This window comes from Salvelinus sp. IW2-2015, linkage group LG7, assembly GCF_002910315.2.
Source record: "Salvelinus sp. IW2-2015 linkage group LG7, ASM291031v2, whole genome shotgun sequence".
NCBI classification, from domain to species: Eukaryota; Metazoa; Chordata; class Actinopteri; order Salmoniformes; family Salmonidae; genus Salvelinus; species Salvelinus sp. IW2-2015.
Window position 1 is genome coordinate 29758119 of NC_036847.1, and position 19288 is coordinate 29777406.

The 19288-nt window shown below is 45.1% G+C and overlaps 1 protein-coding gene across 1 annotated transcript in view; it reads right to left on the bottom strand.

The window, feature by feature from the left end:
- LOC111966807 (receptor tyrosine-protein kinase erbB-3-like) overlaps nucleotides 1-19288 on the bottom strand; it is a 28824-nt gene that overhangs the window by 1873 nt on the left and 7663 nt on the right. The window contains exons 4-27 of the mRNA XM_070444581.1: nucleotides 13920-14054; nucleotides 13684-13746; nucleotides 13430-13548; nucleotides 12964-13105; nucleotides 12642-12755; nucleotides 12143-12260; nucleotides 11970-12043; nucleotides 11642-11732; nucleotides 11294-11302; nucleotides 7152-7354; nucleotides 6853-6985; nucleotides 6498-6584; nucleotides 5297-5461; nucleotides 5133-5186; nucleotides 4883-5024; nucleotides 4503-4721; nucleotides 4030-4215; nucleotides 2622-2780; nucleotides 2422-2503; nucleotides 2038-2184; nucleotides 1679-1776; nucleotides 1420-1590; nucleotides 696-761; nucleotides 26-329 (exon numbers count right to left, since the gene is read on the bottom strand). Of these exons, the coding sequence (XP_070300682.1) occupies nucleotides 26-329; nucleotides 696-761; nucleotides 1420-1590; nucleotides 1679-1776; nucleotides 2038-2184; nucleotides 2422-2503; nucleotides 2622-2780; nucleotides 4030-4215; nucleotides 4503-4721; nucleotides 4883-5024; nucleotides 5133-5186; nucleotides 5297-5461; nucleotides 6498-6584; nucleotides 6853-6985; nucleotides 7152-7354; nucleotides 11294-11302; nucleotides 11642-11732; nucleotides 11970-12043; nucleotides 12143-12260; nucleotides 12642-12755; nucleotides 12964-13105; nucleotides 13430-13548; nucleotides 13684-13746; nucleotides 13920-14054 (3081 nt within the window). The remainder of the gene's footprint in view (nucleotides 1-25; nucleotides 330-695; nucleotides 762-1419; nucleotides 1591-1678; nucleotides 1777-2037; nucleotides 2185-2421; nucleotides 2504-2621; nucleotides 2781-4029; nucleotides 4216-4502; nucleotides 4722-4882; nucleotides 5025-5132; nucleotides 5187-5296; nucleotides 5462-6497; nucleotides 6585-6852; nucleotides 6986-7151; nucleotides 7355-11293; nucleotides 11303-11641; nucleotides 11733-11969; nucleotides 12044-12142; nucleotides 12261-12641; nucleotides 12756-12963; nucleotides 13106-13429; nucleotides 13549-13683; nucleotides 13747-13919; nucleotides 14055-19288) is intronic.

Here is a 19288-nt window from a genome sequence, read left to right on the forward strand (position 1 = left end):
TCCAGGGGTCACCTCTCCCTCTCACCTCTCTCTGGAGTATTAGACACTCCAGGCAGCACGTATCCATAGTGATCTTCCTCCCCCTCCTCCTCTTGCTCAGGCCTGTTGGAGTGTGACTCTGAGACTGCAGATTGGCTCCTATGCACCATGGTGGTGGTGGTGTGGTGGGTACTACTGCTACTGTCCCTGCCAGCTCTGGGCTGCTGCCTGCGCAAGCTGCCGCTCAGTGACACTCCCTCGGTCAGCTCAACGTCCAGGCCACTCCGTCTTCCCTCTAACCCCTGTGACAGTGTCCTCGCTGAGTTCAGACGAGACTGCTGGGAGAACAACTGAAGGAAGGATACAGTGAAAAGACCTTTGAGTTCCAAGAATATGTTTGAAGTGGAAAATGGTCATTCATAGACCATCATCCCCATCTTCATCATCACGAAATGGAACCAGTGGAATCGGGATGAGACATGAATTCGATACAACATATTTATGTGTCTGAGTTTCCTGAAACAGTTATTTCCTCTTGGCAATGTTTAGTTATAATAGTGATTTAGGTGAAGCCATTTGGCAAAGTGGAGTCCTAATACTTATTGCTCTCAGTTAAATGTTAGTGCCAGTTGTTTCTGGCTATTCGCAGTGGGAAATGATGGCCCTGATATCAAGATCTCCTTATCTGTGATGTGTGATGTGTTGTGGTGTCTGACCTCTCCAGAGCTGGAGGTCATGGGAAGGTACTCTACTGGTCCTCCCTGAACGGTGACACTGGCACTCTGAGAGGTCAAAGAGAGAGAGAGAGGTTAAAGTTCACACTGACCTTTTTTAACTTGATATTTGAGTGTGTAACTCATAGTGTTTTTTTACGTTTGATACCGGAGCTCCGAGGCATACGTCAGAATCGAAGAAGTGTTTTCCGAAGCAATGTGCTGATGCTTGTATCGCTTCATCAGAAGCACGTGATCAATGACGTCGGAAGCTTCGTTTCGTCAAAGATTCGTACTTTTGTTCAAATAATTTGATTTTATTTAGTATAGTATAAGATTCTGTCTTAAGCATCCTAAATAAGGCTGAATTCAGTTTTAGAATTTTTTTAACTTGAAGGCAAAAAAGGGAAGCAAGATGAGAACCTGGTATTCAAACTGATTACAGGCTACTAAAGTCAACGACTTACCGCTGTGCCACTGCGAGTTTTGATACACAGTGGAGAAAGAAAACGTCTGATAATCACACACTGCTATTTATTGTTGTCCAGCAGATGTCACTAATCTGCATTGTGAACAGATAATGAAGCTATGAGTAATGAAGCGTTTTCCGGCACAATTTGGTGAAAGCGCCGAAGCCTTCAGAAAGCCTTGTGTTCCATCACTAGTAACTCAGTAGATGTGATTAGTGCAGAAATTCAAGTTATGTGTGCAGATGAATAAAATTGACCCTATATGAGCTCATCCTCAGGCGAGACATCCTGGATGGGGACAGGGTAAGGGGAGGAGTGGCCAAACCGTCCTCCAATCCCTCCTCATCCTGGTCCTCCAGGCCCGCCTCCAAATTGTCCAGCTCTGAGTCTCGTTGGTGGGATTCTTCTGGCCCCGCCTCTCCTCTGTCCTATAGGCAAAGTGTCAGTAATAAAGACTTCTGTCAATAGGACTTGAATAGACAGAAAATGAATAAAGTGCTGTAATCTTTTCCTTACCTTGATGACAAGGTAGCGAGGTGGGTCTCTTGCCATGCGAATAAAGTCATTGGCCAGTTCTTTGAAGGTCGGGCGAATATTCTCATCAATCATCCAGCCTGGTATTAGAAAACAATAACATTATCAATGTCCAAATGTTGCTGGGTGTGTAGTCACCCCACGGAAAAGAAAGAAAATACCTTTCATTTAAATAGAAACCATTTAATTTCAACCATTAATATTCTGATGAGGATCGTTTGTGGTCATTTGTGGTCCAAATAATGGTAAAAGTGTGCTAGTATTTTTCCTCTTGTCCCATGGCAGTTCAGTAGTCTGTTGGATGTGCGTAGTGTGTACATGACTTTTGAACAGTCACTCACACTTAACCATGACCATGTACACGTCTATAGTACAGATGTGGGGCTGGGACAGGCGCTCTCCCTTCTCCAGTACACTGGGGACATCTTGGGGCTGCATGGATGCGTAGGGCTCTGCTCCGAATGACATCATCTCCCACACTGTCACTCCTGCAGAAGGGAGAGGTTATGTCATGATGACATAGATGTTCAACACAAACAGACGTAGGGACAGATGGACAGACGGACAGACAGACAGAGACACATACAGACAGACAGACAGACATACATACAGACAGAGAAAGACATTTGACACAGACAGACAGAGACAGACAGAAAGACAAACAGAGACAGACATAAAGACAAACAGAGACAGACAGACAGACACTTATGACCATGCTGTCTGACCATAACTCCAGACGTCACTCTGATGAGTGTATGTTCGGAACAGGATGCTTTCCAGGGCCATCCATTTTATGTTTATGGGAGTCTGGAAGAAAGATAGAAGCAGCGGCTCATTTTGTCTGTTTACTGTGGACAACAACTTGTGAAATACAATATCTTGATGAATCAAGGTGAATGGAGCGGTGAATGTGTGTCCTGATTACCTTGTTACTGTCACTGTAGACATATTTCTTGTCATCAGGATAGAGCAGGTCAGCCACACCGTAGTCAGAAATCTGGACGAAGTAATCATTCTTTAACATCACGTTCCTCGCAGCCAGGTTCCTGTGCACCATACAGTGTTCCTCCAGGTAATACATGCCCTGAAGACAGACACACAAGAGGTCACCCACAAAACACTGAGTCATGATAATAACTGTGAAACAGTGAGACTCAATAAGAGTCTTAGAATCATGAAGGGTAAGAAAACCCTCTTTTAACCTTTTTTGATTTTGTTTCCAGGTAGAACCTTTTTACCAAAGGGTTTTTAAGGTGTTTTCACACTTTTTCCCTTTCAGCCATTTTTTGTGAACCTAGTGCAGTTCGCTTAAATGTCTGTGCAGTGTGAACACTCCAAAGGAACTCGGACCCCTCAAAAGAGCCCCCAAAGAGAACTGATCTGAGACCATCTCGAGAAGTGGTCTGAGTTCGGTTCGCTTGAATTCCGCGGTCTGTTCTCTTTTTTAGGACAATGTGAACACAAAGCCCCCCAGGTTCGCTTGTCATTATTCCCGCACCACACACTAGACTTCTGCAGCATCGTTTCCCCTGACATAACCCCTCACTTTGGTGCCACTAAAGAGAGAAGAGGATGTACAGGTTTGCGGGATAATCAGAGTTTTTAGTTCAGATGATTTGTTTGCTAAATGTGATCTATAGGCTACAATACAGCAGTGTGATAAACTGTTTATTCTATTGTGGGGTTTGAATAGTGTGAGAAGACAACAACATATTTGGTGAGAATCCCACCATAGGGTACAAAATCAATTCTAGCTCTGAAAGAAGCAGTAGCCTACATTGGGTTTACAAGTTTCCAATATAGCATTATATTGTCTGCAGTTATTCTTCTGTTATTTATTCTGTTACCAATAATATTTACATGTTAATAGTATCTTCTGTTTACAATTGTCTCATCTTTTAACTAAATGCAATCTATTAGCTTCCAAAATGTAAGTAGGTACAGTATGTCTAGCTGTCCGATAACACAGTTTGATGGAATGGTCTGTCCTGTACTTTGGAAAAACCCAGAGTGCATTGAGTGAATGTTGGAAAAATATTTTGGTTCCTTTCTAAATATAGCAATGTGAATGCAAAGACGACTGGAACCACAAAATAGGTGAAGTGAACAGGCAAAAGGGTTGAGTCCAAATTCAAAGGCAAGGGCAGTGTGAATACAAAGAGAACTGAGTTATTTTGCTTTATTTTACCCCAGAGTTCACTTTAAGGAGGACTGAGATGGTTTATTTTAAAGAGGACTATATATGAAAACACCCTTAAAGGGTTCTGGGTTCTTTGAGGGGAAAACCACCTGGAACCAAAAATGGTTCTACCCTTTAGTGATCATGACCTCACCTTAGCTATCTGTACACACCAGTTGAGAAGCCTCTGTGGATCCAGGTTGTCCCTGTGGTGCCTGATGTGCTTCAGTAAGGACCCCTGGCTGCTGAGCTGGGTGACCAGCTGGAGACTGGCACCTGGACAGACACCTATGAGCCTGACGATATACGGGTGGTCAAGACTGCCCATGGACAACATGTGCTGCAAAGGAGGACACACAGAGAAAACGAGAGCGCGAGAGAGAGAGAGGGAGAGGGAATCAGACAGGATCTCCTACACACCACAAGACTGTGTTAGCTTGGTGAGCTAAAGCCCAGGCGTTAGCTCATGGAATTAACACAAGTATTTACGTCTCATGCAAGGTTAATCTTCAATAAAACCCACCTCCATTACACAAACATATCTGGTGACTAGGAATTGTAGTGGATTCCATTCAGACGTTAGTATTGTTACTGAGTGTCGGGGTGTTAAGAGTGTGTGGTTCTTACATCAGTGATCTCAGTGAAGGTCTGTCTGCCTGTGCGGTCCTGGATGGTCTTAATGGCTACAGGAATCTTCACGGAGTCTCCCTCAGGGATCCACAGGCCTTTGTGTACAGTACCAAACACTCCAGAGCCAAGGGCTTTGACCTTCTTCAGCTCTGGGGCCCTCAGGATCCGGGCATGAACGTTAGCCCCTTTCTCTCCTGGCCCCAGTGGCTCAAAACTCTTTTAACAACACACACAGACCAGTTACATTTATACTGCGAGTTTGGAAAGATCTTTTGGATATGTCCAATGTGTCCCACAACTCTGCAGACTTCCTTTCAGTTATGTTGTAGAGATATACCAGTATTCTATTGAATTTGACATATACTTTTCAATCTCACCTCCTCACTCTTCAGGTACCTCCTCATGGCTCTCTTCCTGCGGATGGCCCGGCCACGGTGGTACAGCATGCCCAACACAAACAATGCCAGGCAGACTATGAGGGCAGCCGGCACTCCCAACGCTATTCCTGTGATCTGAGTGCTTCAGGAGAAAAATGTGTAAATGTCTGGTGTGTGTTTGAGTGTGTTTGTGTGTGTGTGTTTGAGTGGGGTGTGTGTGTATATAACACCAGCAGGGAGAGACACTCACCTAGTGGACTGTCTAGTGTTGTCTATACAGTCACTCAACCCTGGACCCGAACACCTGCAACAAGATGCACAGTGTCACTCTACTGCGTGCGCACACACACACACACACACACACACACACACACACACGCACACGCACACGCACACGCACACGCACACGCTCACCCCTGTGTGCAGTTGACATGGCAGGGCTCACAGTAGCTGTCCTTGTTGGGGTATTTGTAGATGAACTGCCCGTTCTCCCCGTTCACCCCACTGGGGCAGGAGAACACACAGTGAGGACCGTCTCTCAGACTGGAACACACCACACACTCATCAGACCCCTGAGAGAGGGAGAGAAATGGGGGGAGGGGAGAGAGAGGGGTGATGGAGAGAGAGAGGGAGGGAAAGTGTGAGACAGGGGGGGAGAAAGAAGGAGAAGGGGGGTGTTGGAAAGAGAGAGAGGGGAGAAAGAAGGAGACAGGGGGGTGTTGGAAAGCGAGAGAGGGAGGGGAGAAAGAAGGAGAGAGGGGGGTATTGGAAAGAGAGAGAGGGAGGGGAGAAAGAAGGAGAGAGGGGGTGATGGAGAGAGAGAAGAAATCACTTACCAATGTCAGAAAAGAGGGCATTTTAATCCATTATATAATGAACAGTGAAATAATACAACACTCTTTCTCTAATGTATCTGTCAAACACATTTTTTGACACTCAGCCAGAAACAGAAACAGAAACAGATATGGATGTGATGATCTAATGGACCAATATACTGCAGCCCAGGTTGAAAATAAATATCAAATCCTAAAAGGAAGGAGAAAATAGTCCAGCCTATTTGGTGAGGCCTGGTGTTATTCCATTATATGCGGTGCATGACGTCATGTGCAGGGTATGTGATGTGGAAAGGTGTGTGTGTGTGTGTGTGTGGGTTAACTTCCGGATGAGTCATCACCGTTTAAAGTTACAATACAATGTCCTATAAGATTAGGGAGAAATGCTGATAAGCCAAAAGCAAACAAATGCCTATATCACCTTATATTTGACAGTCCAGTAATATCACAGAAAAGCCCATGTTTACAGAGACTAATGTAGAAACTATGTGGGAGGAGATGTATCATGACTGAGTTGGCTGCTACAGTACAGAGTCATGCACACAATCATCTGACGAATGAGAGAAATGAAAAGCCAAGAACAGTGTCAAAGTATTAGATCTCAGCCAATATCCTTTCTGTCCTTTCACTTATAGACTGTATATGTGAAGCTAGCAGTGAGGTTTAGTTGATAGGGAGATTGAGAGAGAATCAAGAGGACAAGAGAGAGAGAGATAGAGAGTGAGAGATGGGATGAAGAGATAGAATACCAAGAGAGAAAGAGAGAGTTTGTTTACCATTCAGTGCAGCTATCCCTCCCATACTGCGGTTGGCATTCTGGATGACAGGCAACACACTCCCCTTTTGGCCCCGCAAACTCCCTGGGCTGACTGGTGGTTGAGGGACACAAACGATGGTTAAACGCACCCCACGCACGCACGCACGCACGCAGCACGCACGCACGCACGCACGCACGCACACACCACACACACACACACACACACACACACCACACACACATTACACATACACCACCAACACACACACACACACACAGCCAACTCTCTATCTCAATTTTGATCTCACCCACACCTCACACCTCACACTTCACACCTCACACACAAGTAACACACACACATAACGGTCCCTCCCACTGACCCTGTGTAGAAGTTGCAGTGTGCCACACAGGTAGAGTCTCGGCTGTGATTCCTGCAGGAGAGACACTGGTCAGGCCCCGGGCCCCAGCAGCCTGAGTCTGAACACAGCGGGTCACACACGTGACCCTCCTCAACTGTAAACAACAACAACATGATTCAGAGTTAAGATAAGTACGTGCAACTCTGACTTTCACTTAAATCATAATTGAAGTCAACTCGAAAATTGGAATTCAACGTGCAGATCTCAGGTCAGAATATGGCCCTGCAAGATTGAAACAGCTAGTAGCTGAGATGTCTCACCACACTCTCTCAGAGGCCTGTTGTCCTTGATGTCGTTGAGGCTTGTGGAGTGCCCGGTGAACAGGCGTGTCCAGTTGACGGTGTGGTGGTAACACAGGTTGGCGTTGTGGCTGAGGTACACGTTGCCGTCGCTGATCTCTCTCAGGGAACGCAGACCCAGAGAGGTGATGGACGCAACACGCATGACCATCAGAGAGAAACGCCTGGAGGAGAGGAGAAAAGCAGAGTTTGAGATTGGTAAGAGGAAAACAGAAGTAAAACGACCTCTAAAGGCCCTTTCTCACCAAGTCCCTTATTCAGACGGAAAAAATACGAGCACGTCTTGTTTATGACACTGTTCACACCAATTGCTAAATATCGTCCTGCCGCAATCCAGCAATTATTATTTATTTAGAACAGGTTTGATTTTTGCGTCTTTTTGCACGAGAAAATAAACTGTTCACCAATAGAAATTGTTATCTGGGACACTGACAGGTCTGTGGCTTCGTTGTGTGAATGGATTAATAAATATATATATTTTTACATTTGCTGTGCAGCAATGTATCAATTTAGCCAATGTGATCACACCACACCAAGCCACATGTCACTCTTTCCATTCAAACTTCCCCTCCAGTTCATTGCCAACACTGTAGCCTATTGTATAGCCATTCAGCAAGCAAGACAATCAATTGATACTACTCTCCTTGAATAGACCTTAGTTGAAAAAAATTGCTTAAAATAAGTTGTAGCAGATGACCACACTGGGTTCCACTCCTATCAGCTGAAAACAAGAAGAAGCCGCTCCAAGGCCCCGTCCTGCCTGGTGTCAACGGTACAGGCTGGTGGCGGTGGTGTTGTCCTGCCTGGTGTCAACGGTACAGGCTGGTGGCGGTGGTGTTGTCCTGCCTGGTGTCAACGGTTACAGGCTGGTGGCGGTGGTGTTGTCCTGCCTGGTGTCAACGCGTACAGGCTGGTGGCGTGGTGTTTGGTGCCTTGGTGTCAACGGTACAGCTGGTGGCGGTGGTGTTGTCCTGCCTGGTGTCAACGGTACAGGCTGGTGGCGGTGGTGTTGTCCTGCCTGGTGTCAACGGTACAGAGCTGGTGGCGGTGGTGTGGTGCCTGGGTCAACGGTACAGGCTGGTGGCGGTGGTGTTTTCTGCCCTGTGTGTCAACGGTAAAGGCTGGTGGCGGTGGTGTTGTGTGCCTCTGGTGTCAACGGTACAGGCTGGTGGCGGTGGTGTTGGTCCTAGCCTGGTGTCAACGGTACAGGCTGGTGGCGTGGTGTTGTCCTGCCTGGTGTCAACGGTACAGACTGGTGGCGGTGGTGTTTTGGTGCCTGGTGTCAACGGTACAGGCTGGTGGCGGTGGTGTTGTCCTGCCTGTGTCAACGGTACGGCTGGTGGTGGTGGTGTTGTCCTGCCTGGTGTCAACGGTACAGGCTGGTGGCGGTGGTGTTTGTGGTGCCTGGTGTCAACGGTACAGGCTGGTGGCGGTGGTGTTGTCCTGCCTGGTGTCAACGGTACAGGGCTGGTGGCGGTGGTGTTGTCCTGCCTGGTGTCAACGGTACAGGCTGGTGGCGGGTGGTGTTGTGGTGCCTGGTGTCAACGGTACAGGCTGGTGGCGATGGTGTTGTTGGTGCCTGGTGTCAACGGTACAGGCTGGTGGCGGTGGTGTTGTCCTGCCTAGTGTCAACGGTACAGGCTGGTGGCGGTGGTGTTGTGGTGCCTGGTGTCAACGGTACAGGCTGGTGGCGTGGTTGGAATGGTTTGGGGAATGTTTTTGAGCAACGTTTCCATGCCACAATGAATTCAGGCTGTTCTTGAAGCAAAGGGGGTGTCCAACCCAGTACTAGATGGGTGTACCTAATAAACTGTTCATTGTCTATATATAGGCTACACATTCAAGTGCTAGAGAGAGGGGGAAGAGACAGTCCAGCAGAGATGCATGAATTGTGCAAGAAGGGAACAGTGAAGAAGACTATATTCAAGAATATATTCATCCATCAAGCATATAGCATATACAGTGTATGAGGCTATATATTATAGGCCTGCTAAAGTTAATCTAGGCCTAGACCACTTGTGTTATAGGCAACCCTAAAAGACAGAGACAAAAAAACTTTTCAATAAGTAGTTTGCACAGATTTAGATAAAGCACTCAAATTAAAGTATCAAATGCTTCACTGAAATGTATCAATGGTTGATCATTAGGCTACGGACAGGCTGATCATTAGGCTATGGACAGGCTGATCATTTGGCTATGGACAGGCTGATCATTAGGCTATGGACAGGCTGATCATTAGACTATGGACAGGCTGATCATTAGGCTATGGACAGGCTGATCATTAAACTATGGACAGGCTGATCATTAGACTATGGGACAGGCTGATCATTAGACTATGGACAGGCTGATCATTAGGCTATGGACAGGCTGATCATATTAGCTATGGACAGGCTGATCATTAGGCTATTGGACAGGCTGATCATTAGGCTATGGACAGGCTGATCATTAGCTATGGACAGGCTGATCATTAGGCCTATGGACAGGACTGATCATTAGGCTATGGACAGGCTGATCATTAAACTATGGACAGTGTTACTATCATTAGTTACTATGGACGGACTGATCATTAGGCTTATGGAACAGCTGATCATTCAGGCTAATGGACAGGCTGATCATTAGGCTATGGACAGGCTGCATTCATTAACTATGACAGGCTGATCATTAGGCTAGGACAGGCTGATCATTAGGCTATGGACAGAAGCTGATCAAACACAGTAGGCTAAGGACAGGCTGATCATTAGGCTATGGACAGGCTGATCATTAGGCTATGGACAGCTAGATTCCATTAGGCTATGGACAAGGCTGATCATTAGGCTATGGACAGGCTGATCATTAGGCTATGGACAGGCTGATCATTAGGCTATGGACAGGCTGATCATTAGGCTATGGACAGGTTGCGTGTCTGTGTTTCTATTTTCTAATGGTTGTTAGTTTCATCGTCATATAGCCTATATCACTGCTGTCTCTATCTCCCCCTAAAACTTTCCTCGTCAATTTATATGATAGGCTACATTGATTTAGCATTACCCTATAATGGAGACTAGTTTGATATCCTACAGAAAGGATTTGAAGCTAAGGCAAGGTTTTTAATACAGTTTGGGAAAGAATAAATGTGAGATGCGCTGCAGGCGGCTTTGATTGACGGGTCCTTTTAGGTAGGTGGGTGTGCGTGTGTGAGTTGGCTAATTCTCTATGTCCATTCAGAAAGTCTGGACTTCATCTCTTTAACCAGATAGAAAGAAAAGTGTAGGCAGCATGTCTCATGATGGTCAGCGTATGTGCGAGGACTGACGACCAGTGCCATTTTTACGTTTCCTCTCTTATTAAATGGGGTGCAACAAAGCCAAGCTCCTTTCATGATTCTTCCTATTGGATGAATAGCCTATCCTAATATTTTCAGTAGTATATTATTTTTTACAGTAGAATATAATTTGTTCCAGTAATATATAATTTGTTCCTGTAGTATATGATTTTTCTCTCATTACTGCATCCTCTCTAGCCACTTTGATCAAATTGAACATTTTGCACCTGAGAATGACCGCACTAGTGTTGGTGACGTTCTGACAATTTTTCAGAAAAGTGGAGGGAAAAACGCATCGGACTTGGTGTGAATGGTTCAGTGTGTCAAAATCGGAATCTGTATTATTTCGAAATTGTGACAAAAAGATCACAACACAGTTGGTGAGAAAAGACCTGGCTGCATTTAGACAGGCAGCCCAATTCTGATCTTTTTTTAACTAATTGGTCTCTTGACCAATCAGATCAGCTGTGAAAAAGAGGTGATGTGAAAAGATATGATTTGACTGGTCAAAAGACCAATTAGAGGAAAAAAGATCAGAATTGGGCTGCCTGTCTAAACGCAGCCACATACTGCATCATCAATTTACCTCTAATGGAAAACAAGCATCCTTAAACCTCAGAAGGAGACTAGAGCAACACATTCAATGAAATAAACATTTATTTGTGGTAGAAACTAAAACTGCAATAGGTAGTTTCATTAAGATACTGCAACATCACAGTAACAACTATCTGTGTTAGTCAGCCTTAAGGCCATGCTTTGGTTTAACAAGAAGTTACAGAGTCACACACAGCTCAGGCCATACCTCTTTGCGCTGGAGAGGGACATCAGGAGCAGAGTGGACAGGAAGGTGAGACACATAAAGAGAGATAGAGAGATTACATACTCTAGGGATATGCATGACATGAGCTGTTGACGAAAAAGCAGCTTCTGGTGTTATTAAAGCAAACAGAGGACAGACTGGGTGGATTAATTGACATGTAACAAAACAGAATGACATTTGAGTTATATAGAAATATGGACTTTCTTTCACACACACATGCAGTCACACGTGCATACGCACACAAACATGCACACACACACACACAACAACACACACACACACACACACACACACACACACACACAAACAAACACACACACACCACCTTACTTGTGAAGAGATCTTCCCTGTATGGTGGTAAGATTGGAGAACACTGACAGATCTGACAGCTCTTTAGGCCATGACTGGATGGCTAGGATATCTGGATATCAGACAATGGGCAAGCAAACATAGTTTACACAAATGCAAATATACACAGTCACATGCTGGACAGACTCTGACTGTAAGAAGGTGGACAAACTGTGATTTCAATTTCTGGTTATACTGTATAACAACAAAGCAACATACTGTAGGAGAGGGAAAAAAGCAAAGTTTGAGATTGGTAAGAGGAAAACAGACCTCTAAAGGCACACACACACACAAACACACAAACACACACCTGTTATCTCCTGCACAGAGCGGAAGACTTCCAGCTTCTTAGGGTCCAGAGGTGGGATATTCTTATAGTCATCACTGAACAATACACAGAGCACATCTACTGTTCATGTACTGATAATGCCACGTAATGCAGCAATCAAACTACAACGCTTCCAGTGCGATGAACTCACTTACCCAAGGATCCCTGTGACCAGGAAGTGCAGACTGCCCTGTATCTTGGTGCAGTTGATGAAGCTGTCAATGTTACTGGAGTCCACCGTCTGTCTGTGCTCAGGACCTGTGCCCTCACAGGCTAGTTTGGGATCAATCAATCAATGAATAAATCTGTCTCTGTGCTCAGGCAACCCTTGCAGGCTTGTGTATGAAGAATCACTCAACAGTTATTCCACTCTCTAATCATGAGTCATGTCCAAACTACCAAAAATAACAGCATGAAATTCCTGCACAAACAACCTTAATTTAACAGCTATAAATCAACCATTGAAAGTGAATGTAGCTACTACAGGGACTATTTCTCAATATCCTCACATCCTTTCGTCCTTTTCAAAACTCAGAGGGACCTCAGACCTTCACCTCCAACGTGGCTTGAGAAGTAGGCGACGAGAGAGGAATCGAGGAGAGACTATCTGGGATTGGGCCAGGGTGTGTTAGTGTATTGACTGTGTTGGATTACCTTTAGGGCACAGCCCTCCACAGAGCTCACACTGCCTCTGACCACTCCTCTCCACCTCCTTCTTGTCTGGAGGACAACCACTCACACAGGAGCTGCCGTCCACCACGAAGTGGGCTGTATGGGGGAAAGAGGGCAGAGGAGAAGAAGAGACAGAGGCATCTATTCACATGAATTCAGAACCATGCAGTGGCTTGGATGTTCTTGATGTCACTTGGCTGGTTCAGTGTTAAGAAAAATACCCAGATACCAGTTTATTACGAGAACAGGAGAAACATAATATGAGAATAAAGATAAAAACACACACACACACAAGGGTACTCACTGGGGCAGTGGGAGACACAGATGGATCCGTACTGATACTTGGCGTTGGGGTTCGTCTCCATCTGAAACGTCTGCTTGTTGTAGATCAGAGTCTGGGGACACTGGGGCACACAGGAGCCTGAGTCGTTGAAGTGACTGCACGCCTGAGAGTAGGAAGGTAGACACACACACATATAATTTAGAATGAATCATGAACCTTCTCATGAAGTAATCTATATTAGCTTTCTTACTGTAAATGAGCTACTTCATCAGCTGTTACAGAACTGTGCCATACAGAGGTGTTCTGACATACGTCCACGACTTGATAACTCAATAAGTAGCCAATTAAATGAGGTTCCGATATATGAAATAATGGTGACGACGCGGCTGTGGACTCTCTATTCAGCTATTAAGGTTAAATTACCGTTAAATCACTACTCCTTTCTGAATGACTAGCTTCTCTGTAGGAAAGACAGAAAAGCACTCACAAAGCAGTCCATGTCCTGAGACGCAGTGCAGCCCCCTGCACACTCTATGTGACAGCAGTCCCTGGGGCTTGTCCCAAAACAGCGGCCATTACACTGAGGGGCGCACACCGTCTTAGTCACTGAGGGGTACAGAGAGGGAGGTCAGTGACAGGATAGTGTAGGACAGCATGTGACAAGACGGTGAGAAAGAGAGAAAAAGAAAGAGATAGAATGAGAGGTATCACACCCAGATGAAAAGCAGGCTGAGAACTCACAGATCTGGCAGTGTTCTTCACCAGACCCCCAGCAGTTCTCCCCACAGGAAGGGTGACAAGGCCCTACACACATGGAACACCATTACCAGTCAGATATAGCAGCCAATGGCTGACCCAAGAACAGAGGTCAAAGTTCATGGTCTAGCCAGAGTTTGGAATCTCAACTGGAATCCTGATCTCTTTTAGCTTTTTCCAGATCAGGCTCTAACCACCTGTTCTAGTGGACAGACACTGACCTCTCTGGCCGTTGTACTGGATGTCAATGGGAGCCTTGGCCCTATCCCTGTCCCTCACAATATCATCCCAGTTCACCCAGGGACCATAGCTCAGGAACCTGTTGTTGACGATCTGGACACCCCCCTCCAGAATTTCTGTAGATGAGAGAGAGAGAGAGAGAGAGAGAGAGAGAGAGAGAGAGAGAGAGAGAGAGAGAGAGAGCGAGAGACGAGAGAGCGAGAAGAGAAGAGAGGAGAGAGAGAGAGGAGCAGAGAGAGAGAGAGAGAGAGAGAGAGAGAGAGAGAGAGAGAGAGAGAGAGAGAGAGAGAGAGAGAGAGAGAGAGGAGAGAGAGAGAGAGAGAGAGCAGGAGAGAGAGAGAGAGAGAGAGAGAGAATGAACTACAGGACAAAATACAAACCCTCCAACCCAAAAAAGGCCTGTGGGGTTGATGGTATCCAAAATGAAATGATAAAATATACAGACCACAAATTCCAATTGGCTAAACTCTTTAACATCTTCCACAGCTCTGGCATATTCCCCAATATTTGGAACCAAGGACTGATCACCACAATCCACAAAGTGGAGCCAAATTTGACCACAATAACTACTGTAGGATTGTTTCCTATTTTTTTCTTTTTCACCTTTATTTAACCAGGTAARCTAGTTGAGAACAAGTTCTCATTTACAACTGCGACCTGGCCAAGATAAAGCAAAGCAGTGCGACAGAAACAACACAGAGTTACACATGTAATAAACAAGCGTACAGTCAATAACACAATAGGAAAAAAAAGTCTATATACAGTGTGTGCAAATGACACGAGGAGGTAAGGCAATAAATAGGCCATAGTAGCAAAGTAATTACAATTTAGCAGATTAACACTGGAGTGATAGATAAGCAGATGATGATGAGCAGATGATGGTGTGTAAGTAGTGATACTGGTGTGCAAAAGAGCAGCAAAGTATATAAAAACAATATGGGGATGAGGTAGGTTGGTTGGGTGGGCTATTTACAGATGGATTATGTACAGCTGCAGCGATCGGTTAGCTGCTCAGATAGCTGATGTTTAAAGTTAGTGAGGGAAATGTAAGTCTCCAGCTTCAGCGATTTTTGCAATTCGTTCCAGTCACTGGTAGCAGAGAACTGGAAGGAAAGGCGGCCAAAGGGGGTGTTGGCTTTGGGGATGACCAGTGAGATATACCTGCTGGAGCGCGTGCTACGGGTTGGTGTTGTTATCGTGACCAGTGAGCTGAGATAAGGCGGAGCTTTACCTAGCATAGACTTATAGATGACCTGGAGCCAGTGGGTCTGGCGACAAATATGTAGCGAGGGCCAGCCGACTAGAGCATGCAGGTCGCAGTGGTGGGTGGTGTAAGGCGCTTTGGTAACAAAACGCATGGCACTGTGATAGACTGCATCAAGTTTGCTGAGTAGAGTATTGAAAGCTATTTTGTAGATGACATCGCCGAAGTCGAGGATCGGTAGGATAGTCAGTTTTACTAGGGTAAGTTTGGCGGCGTGAGTGAAGAAGGCTTTGTTGCGAAATAGAAAGACGATTCTAGATTTGATTTTGGATTGGAGATGTTTGATATGAGTCTGGAAGGAGAGATTACAGTCTAGCTAGACACCTAGGTATTTGTAGTTGTCCACGTATTCTAGGTCAGAACCGTCCAGAGTAGTGATGCTAGTCGGGCGGGCGGGTGCGGTTAGCAAACGGTTGAAAAGCATGCATTTGGTTTTGCTAGCGTTTAAGAGCAGTTGGAGGCCACAGAAGGAGTGTTGTAGGGCATTGAAGCTCGTTTGGAGGTTAGTTAACACAGTGTCCAAAGAAGGGCCAGATGTATACAGAATGGTGTCGTCTGCGTAGAGGTGGATCAGGGAATCACCCGCAGCAAGAACAACATCATTGATATATACAGAGAAAAGAGTCGGCCCGAGAATTGAAACCTATGGTACCCCCATAGAGACTGCCAGAGGTCCATCAACAGCAGCCTTGGGAAAATCCTCTGCATTATCATTAACAGCAGACTCGTACATTTCCTCTGCAAAAAAACAATGTACTGAGCAAATGTCAAATTGTCTTTTTACCAAAATACGAGAGACCACGTATTTACCCTGCACAACCTAATTGACAAACAAACCAAAACAAAGGCAAAGTCTTCATTGTTGATTTCAAAAAGCTTTCGACTCAATTTAGCATGAGGGTCTGCTATACAAATTGATGGAAAGTGGTGTTGGGGGAAAAATATACGACATTATAAAATCCATGTACACAAACAACAAGTGTGTGGTTAAAATTGGCAAAAAACACACACATTTCTTTCCACAGGGCCGGGGGGTGAGACAGGGATGCAGCTTAAGCCCCACCCTCTTCAACATAAATAACAACGAATTGGCGAGGGCACTAGAACAGTCTGCAGCACCCGGCCTCACCCTACTAGAATCTGAAGTCAAATGTCTACTGTTTGCTGATGATCTGGTGCTTCTGTCCCCAGCCATGGAGGGCCTACAGCAGCACCTAGATCTTCTGCACAGATTCTGTCAGACGTGGGCCCTGACAGTAAATCTCAATAAGACAAAAATAATGGTGTTCCAAAAAAGGTCCAGTTGCCAGGACCACAAACTCAAATTCCATCTAGACACCATTGCCCGAGTGCCCACAAAAAACTATACATACCTTCGGAAACATCAGCGCCACAGGTAACTTCCATAAAGCTGTGAACAATCTGAGAGACAAGGCAAGAAGAGCCTTCTATACCATCAAAAGAAACAAAAATTCGACATACCAATTAGGATCTGGCTAAAGTTATAGAACACATTGAGACTCTGCATGTGGAATTCTGCAAAAAATATCCTTTGTGTACAACGTAAAACACCAAATAATGCATGCAGAGCAGAATTAGGCCGATACCCGCTAATTATCAAAATCCAGAAAAGGGCCATTAAATTCTACAACCACCTAAAAGGAAGCGATTCCCAAACCTTCCATAACAAAGCCATCATTTACAGAGAAATTAACCTGGAGAAGAGTCCCCTAAGCAAGCTGGACAGCAACACAATTAGACCCAACCAAATCACGAGAAAACAAAAAGATAATTACTTGACAAATTGGAAAGAATTTACAAAAAAACTGAGCAAACTAGAATGCTATTTGGCCCTAAACAGAGAGTACACAGTGGCAGAATACCTGACCACCGTGACTGACCCAAATTTAAGGAGAGCTTTGACTATGTACAGACTCAGTGAGCATAGCCTTGCTATTGAGAAAGGCCGCCGAAGGCAGACAAAATAAGGTGGAAACTGAGCTGCACTTCCTGTATGACCATATTAGAGACACATATTTCTCTCAGATTACACAGACCCACAAAGAATTTGAAAATACATTTTGTTAAACTCCCATATCTATTGGGTGAAATACCTGTATGCAGTCACAGCAAGATTTGTAACCTGTTGCCACAAGAAAATATCAACCAGTGAAGAACAAAAACTATTATAAATAAAATCTATATTTATGTTTATTTATTTTCCCTTTTGTACTTTGCACATCATTACAACACTGTATATAGAGATAATATGACATTTGAAATGTTTTTATTATTTTGGAACTTTTGTAAGTGTAATGTTTAAAGTAAAAAGAAAAAACACTTTTGTTTGTTATCTATTTCACTTGCTTTGGCAATGTAACATATGTTTCCCATTCAATTTAAATCCCTTTAAATTGAAATTGAGATAGATGGGGAGGGAGGGAAAGAGATAGGGAGACAGAGACAGAGAGACTGTGAGAGAGGAAGAACAAATCTGTGTTACACTAAGACAGTTCCAGTTAGACTCCCCTTTCATTAAACAATAACCACGACATGCTGGAGCATGTAGGGAGGAGCTGCTCCCAGAACCTCTCCTTGGAGGTTGGAGGGGTTGTGACATATGAGGCAGGTATACAAACACACGGAAACACACCGCGAACTACAGGTGAAACCCAGTGTTGTTGGGAATAACTTGAAGTTCTGCTTTAACAATAAAGTCATTAGTCAGGTCTTTACCATCAATTCCCCTTCACTCCTCCTTCTCACCTCTAACCCCCCTCTCCTGCCATGTTCCATTACACACCTGTCTGCACACTGAGGGTGTGGTGTTTTACAGTAATCACCAGAGATTCCTGGCTCCTGCCACCCACACAATGTGTCCTCCGTGTCTGGCATCTCTTCACCTCTGTTCTCTCTCTCATTTCTCCTACGTCTCTGTAGCTTTTCCTCATTTCAGATGTCCTCTTTTAGTTCTCTCTCTAAAATCAAGGTTATGGCTAAGATTAGGGTTATGGCTAAATTTAGGGTTATGGCTAGGATTAGGGTTATGGCTAAGATTAGGGTTATGGCTAAAATTAGGGTTATGGCTAAAATTAGGGTTATGGCTAGGATTAGGGTTATGGCTAGGATTAGGGTTATGGTTATGATTAGGGTTAGGATTAGGGTAATGGCTAGGATTAAGGTTAGGGTTATGGCTAGAGATGGCTAGGGTTGGGGTTGAACCAAGTTGAGGACATGAAGCCAGGGTTGGGTTGGGGTTGGAGTTGAACCAAGTTGAGGACATGAAGCCAGGGTTGGGTTGGGGTTGGAGTGAACCAAGTTGAGGACATGAAGCCAGGGTTGGGTTGGGGTGAACCAAGTTGAGGACATGAAGCCAGGGTTGGGTTGGAGTTGAACCAAGTTGAGGACATGAAGCCAGGGTTGGGTTGGAGTTGAACCAAGTTGAGGACATGAAGCCAGGGTTGGGGGGGGTTGAACCAAGTTGAGGACATGAAGCCAGGGTTGGGTTGGAGTTGAACCAAGTTGAGGACATGAAGCCAGGGTTGGGTTGGAGTTGAACCAAGTTGAGGGACATGAAGCCAGGGTTGGGGTTGGGGTTGAACCAAGTTTTGAGACATGAAGCCAGGGTTGGGTTGGGGTTGAACCAAATTGAGGACATGAAGCCAGGGTTGGGGTTGGAGTTGAACCAAGTTGAGGACATGAAGCCAGGGTTGGGTTGGGGTTGAACCAAGTTGAGGACATGAAGCCAGGGTTGGGTTGGGGTTGAACCAAGTTGAGGACATGAAGCCAGGGTTAGGGTTAGGGTTGGTACTTTTAGCCTCCTTCCTATCCTACTCCTTTTTGGACCCATAAGGTGCTGGAGCTTGGCTCCGCCTGGCTCTCTCTTTGACCCAAGGTGCAGGGGGGATATAGATTTTGGCCTTTACTACTAAGGCCCATAGAAAAGCAATGAATAACACATTCATCCAGTAAATGGCAAAAGGGACAGTGCAAAAAATCAATCATAAGAAACAAGGTTTTGAAGTGTCTGCACTAAATCTGTCCTTTTTTTAAATACATATTTAATCCCTTTTTGTGTGGCACAAA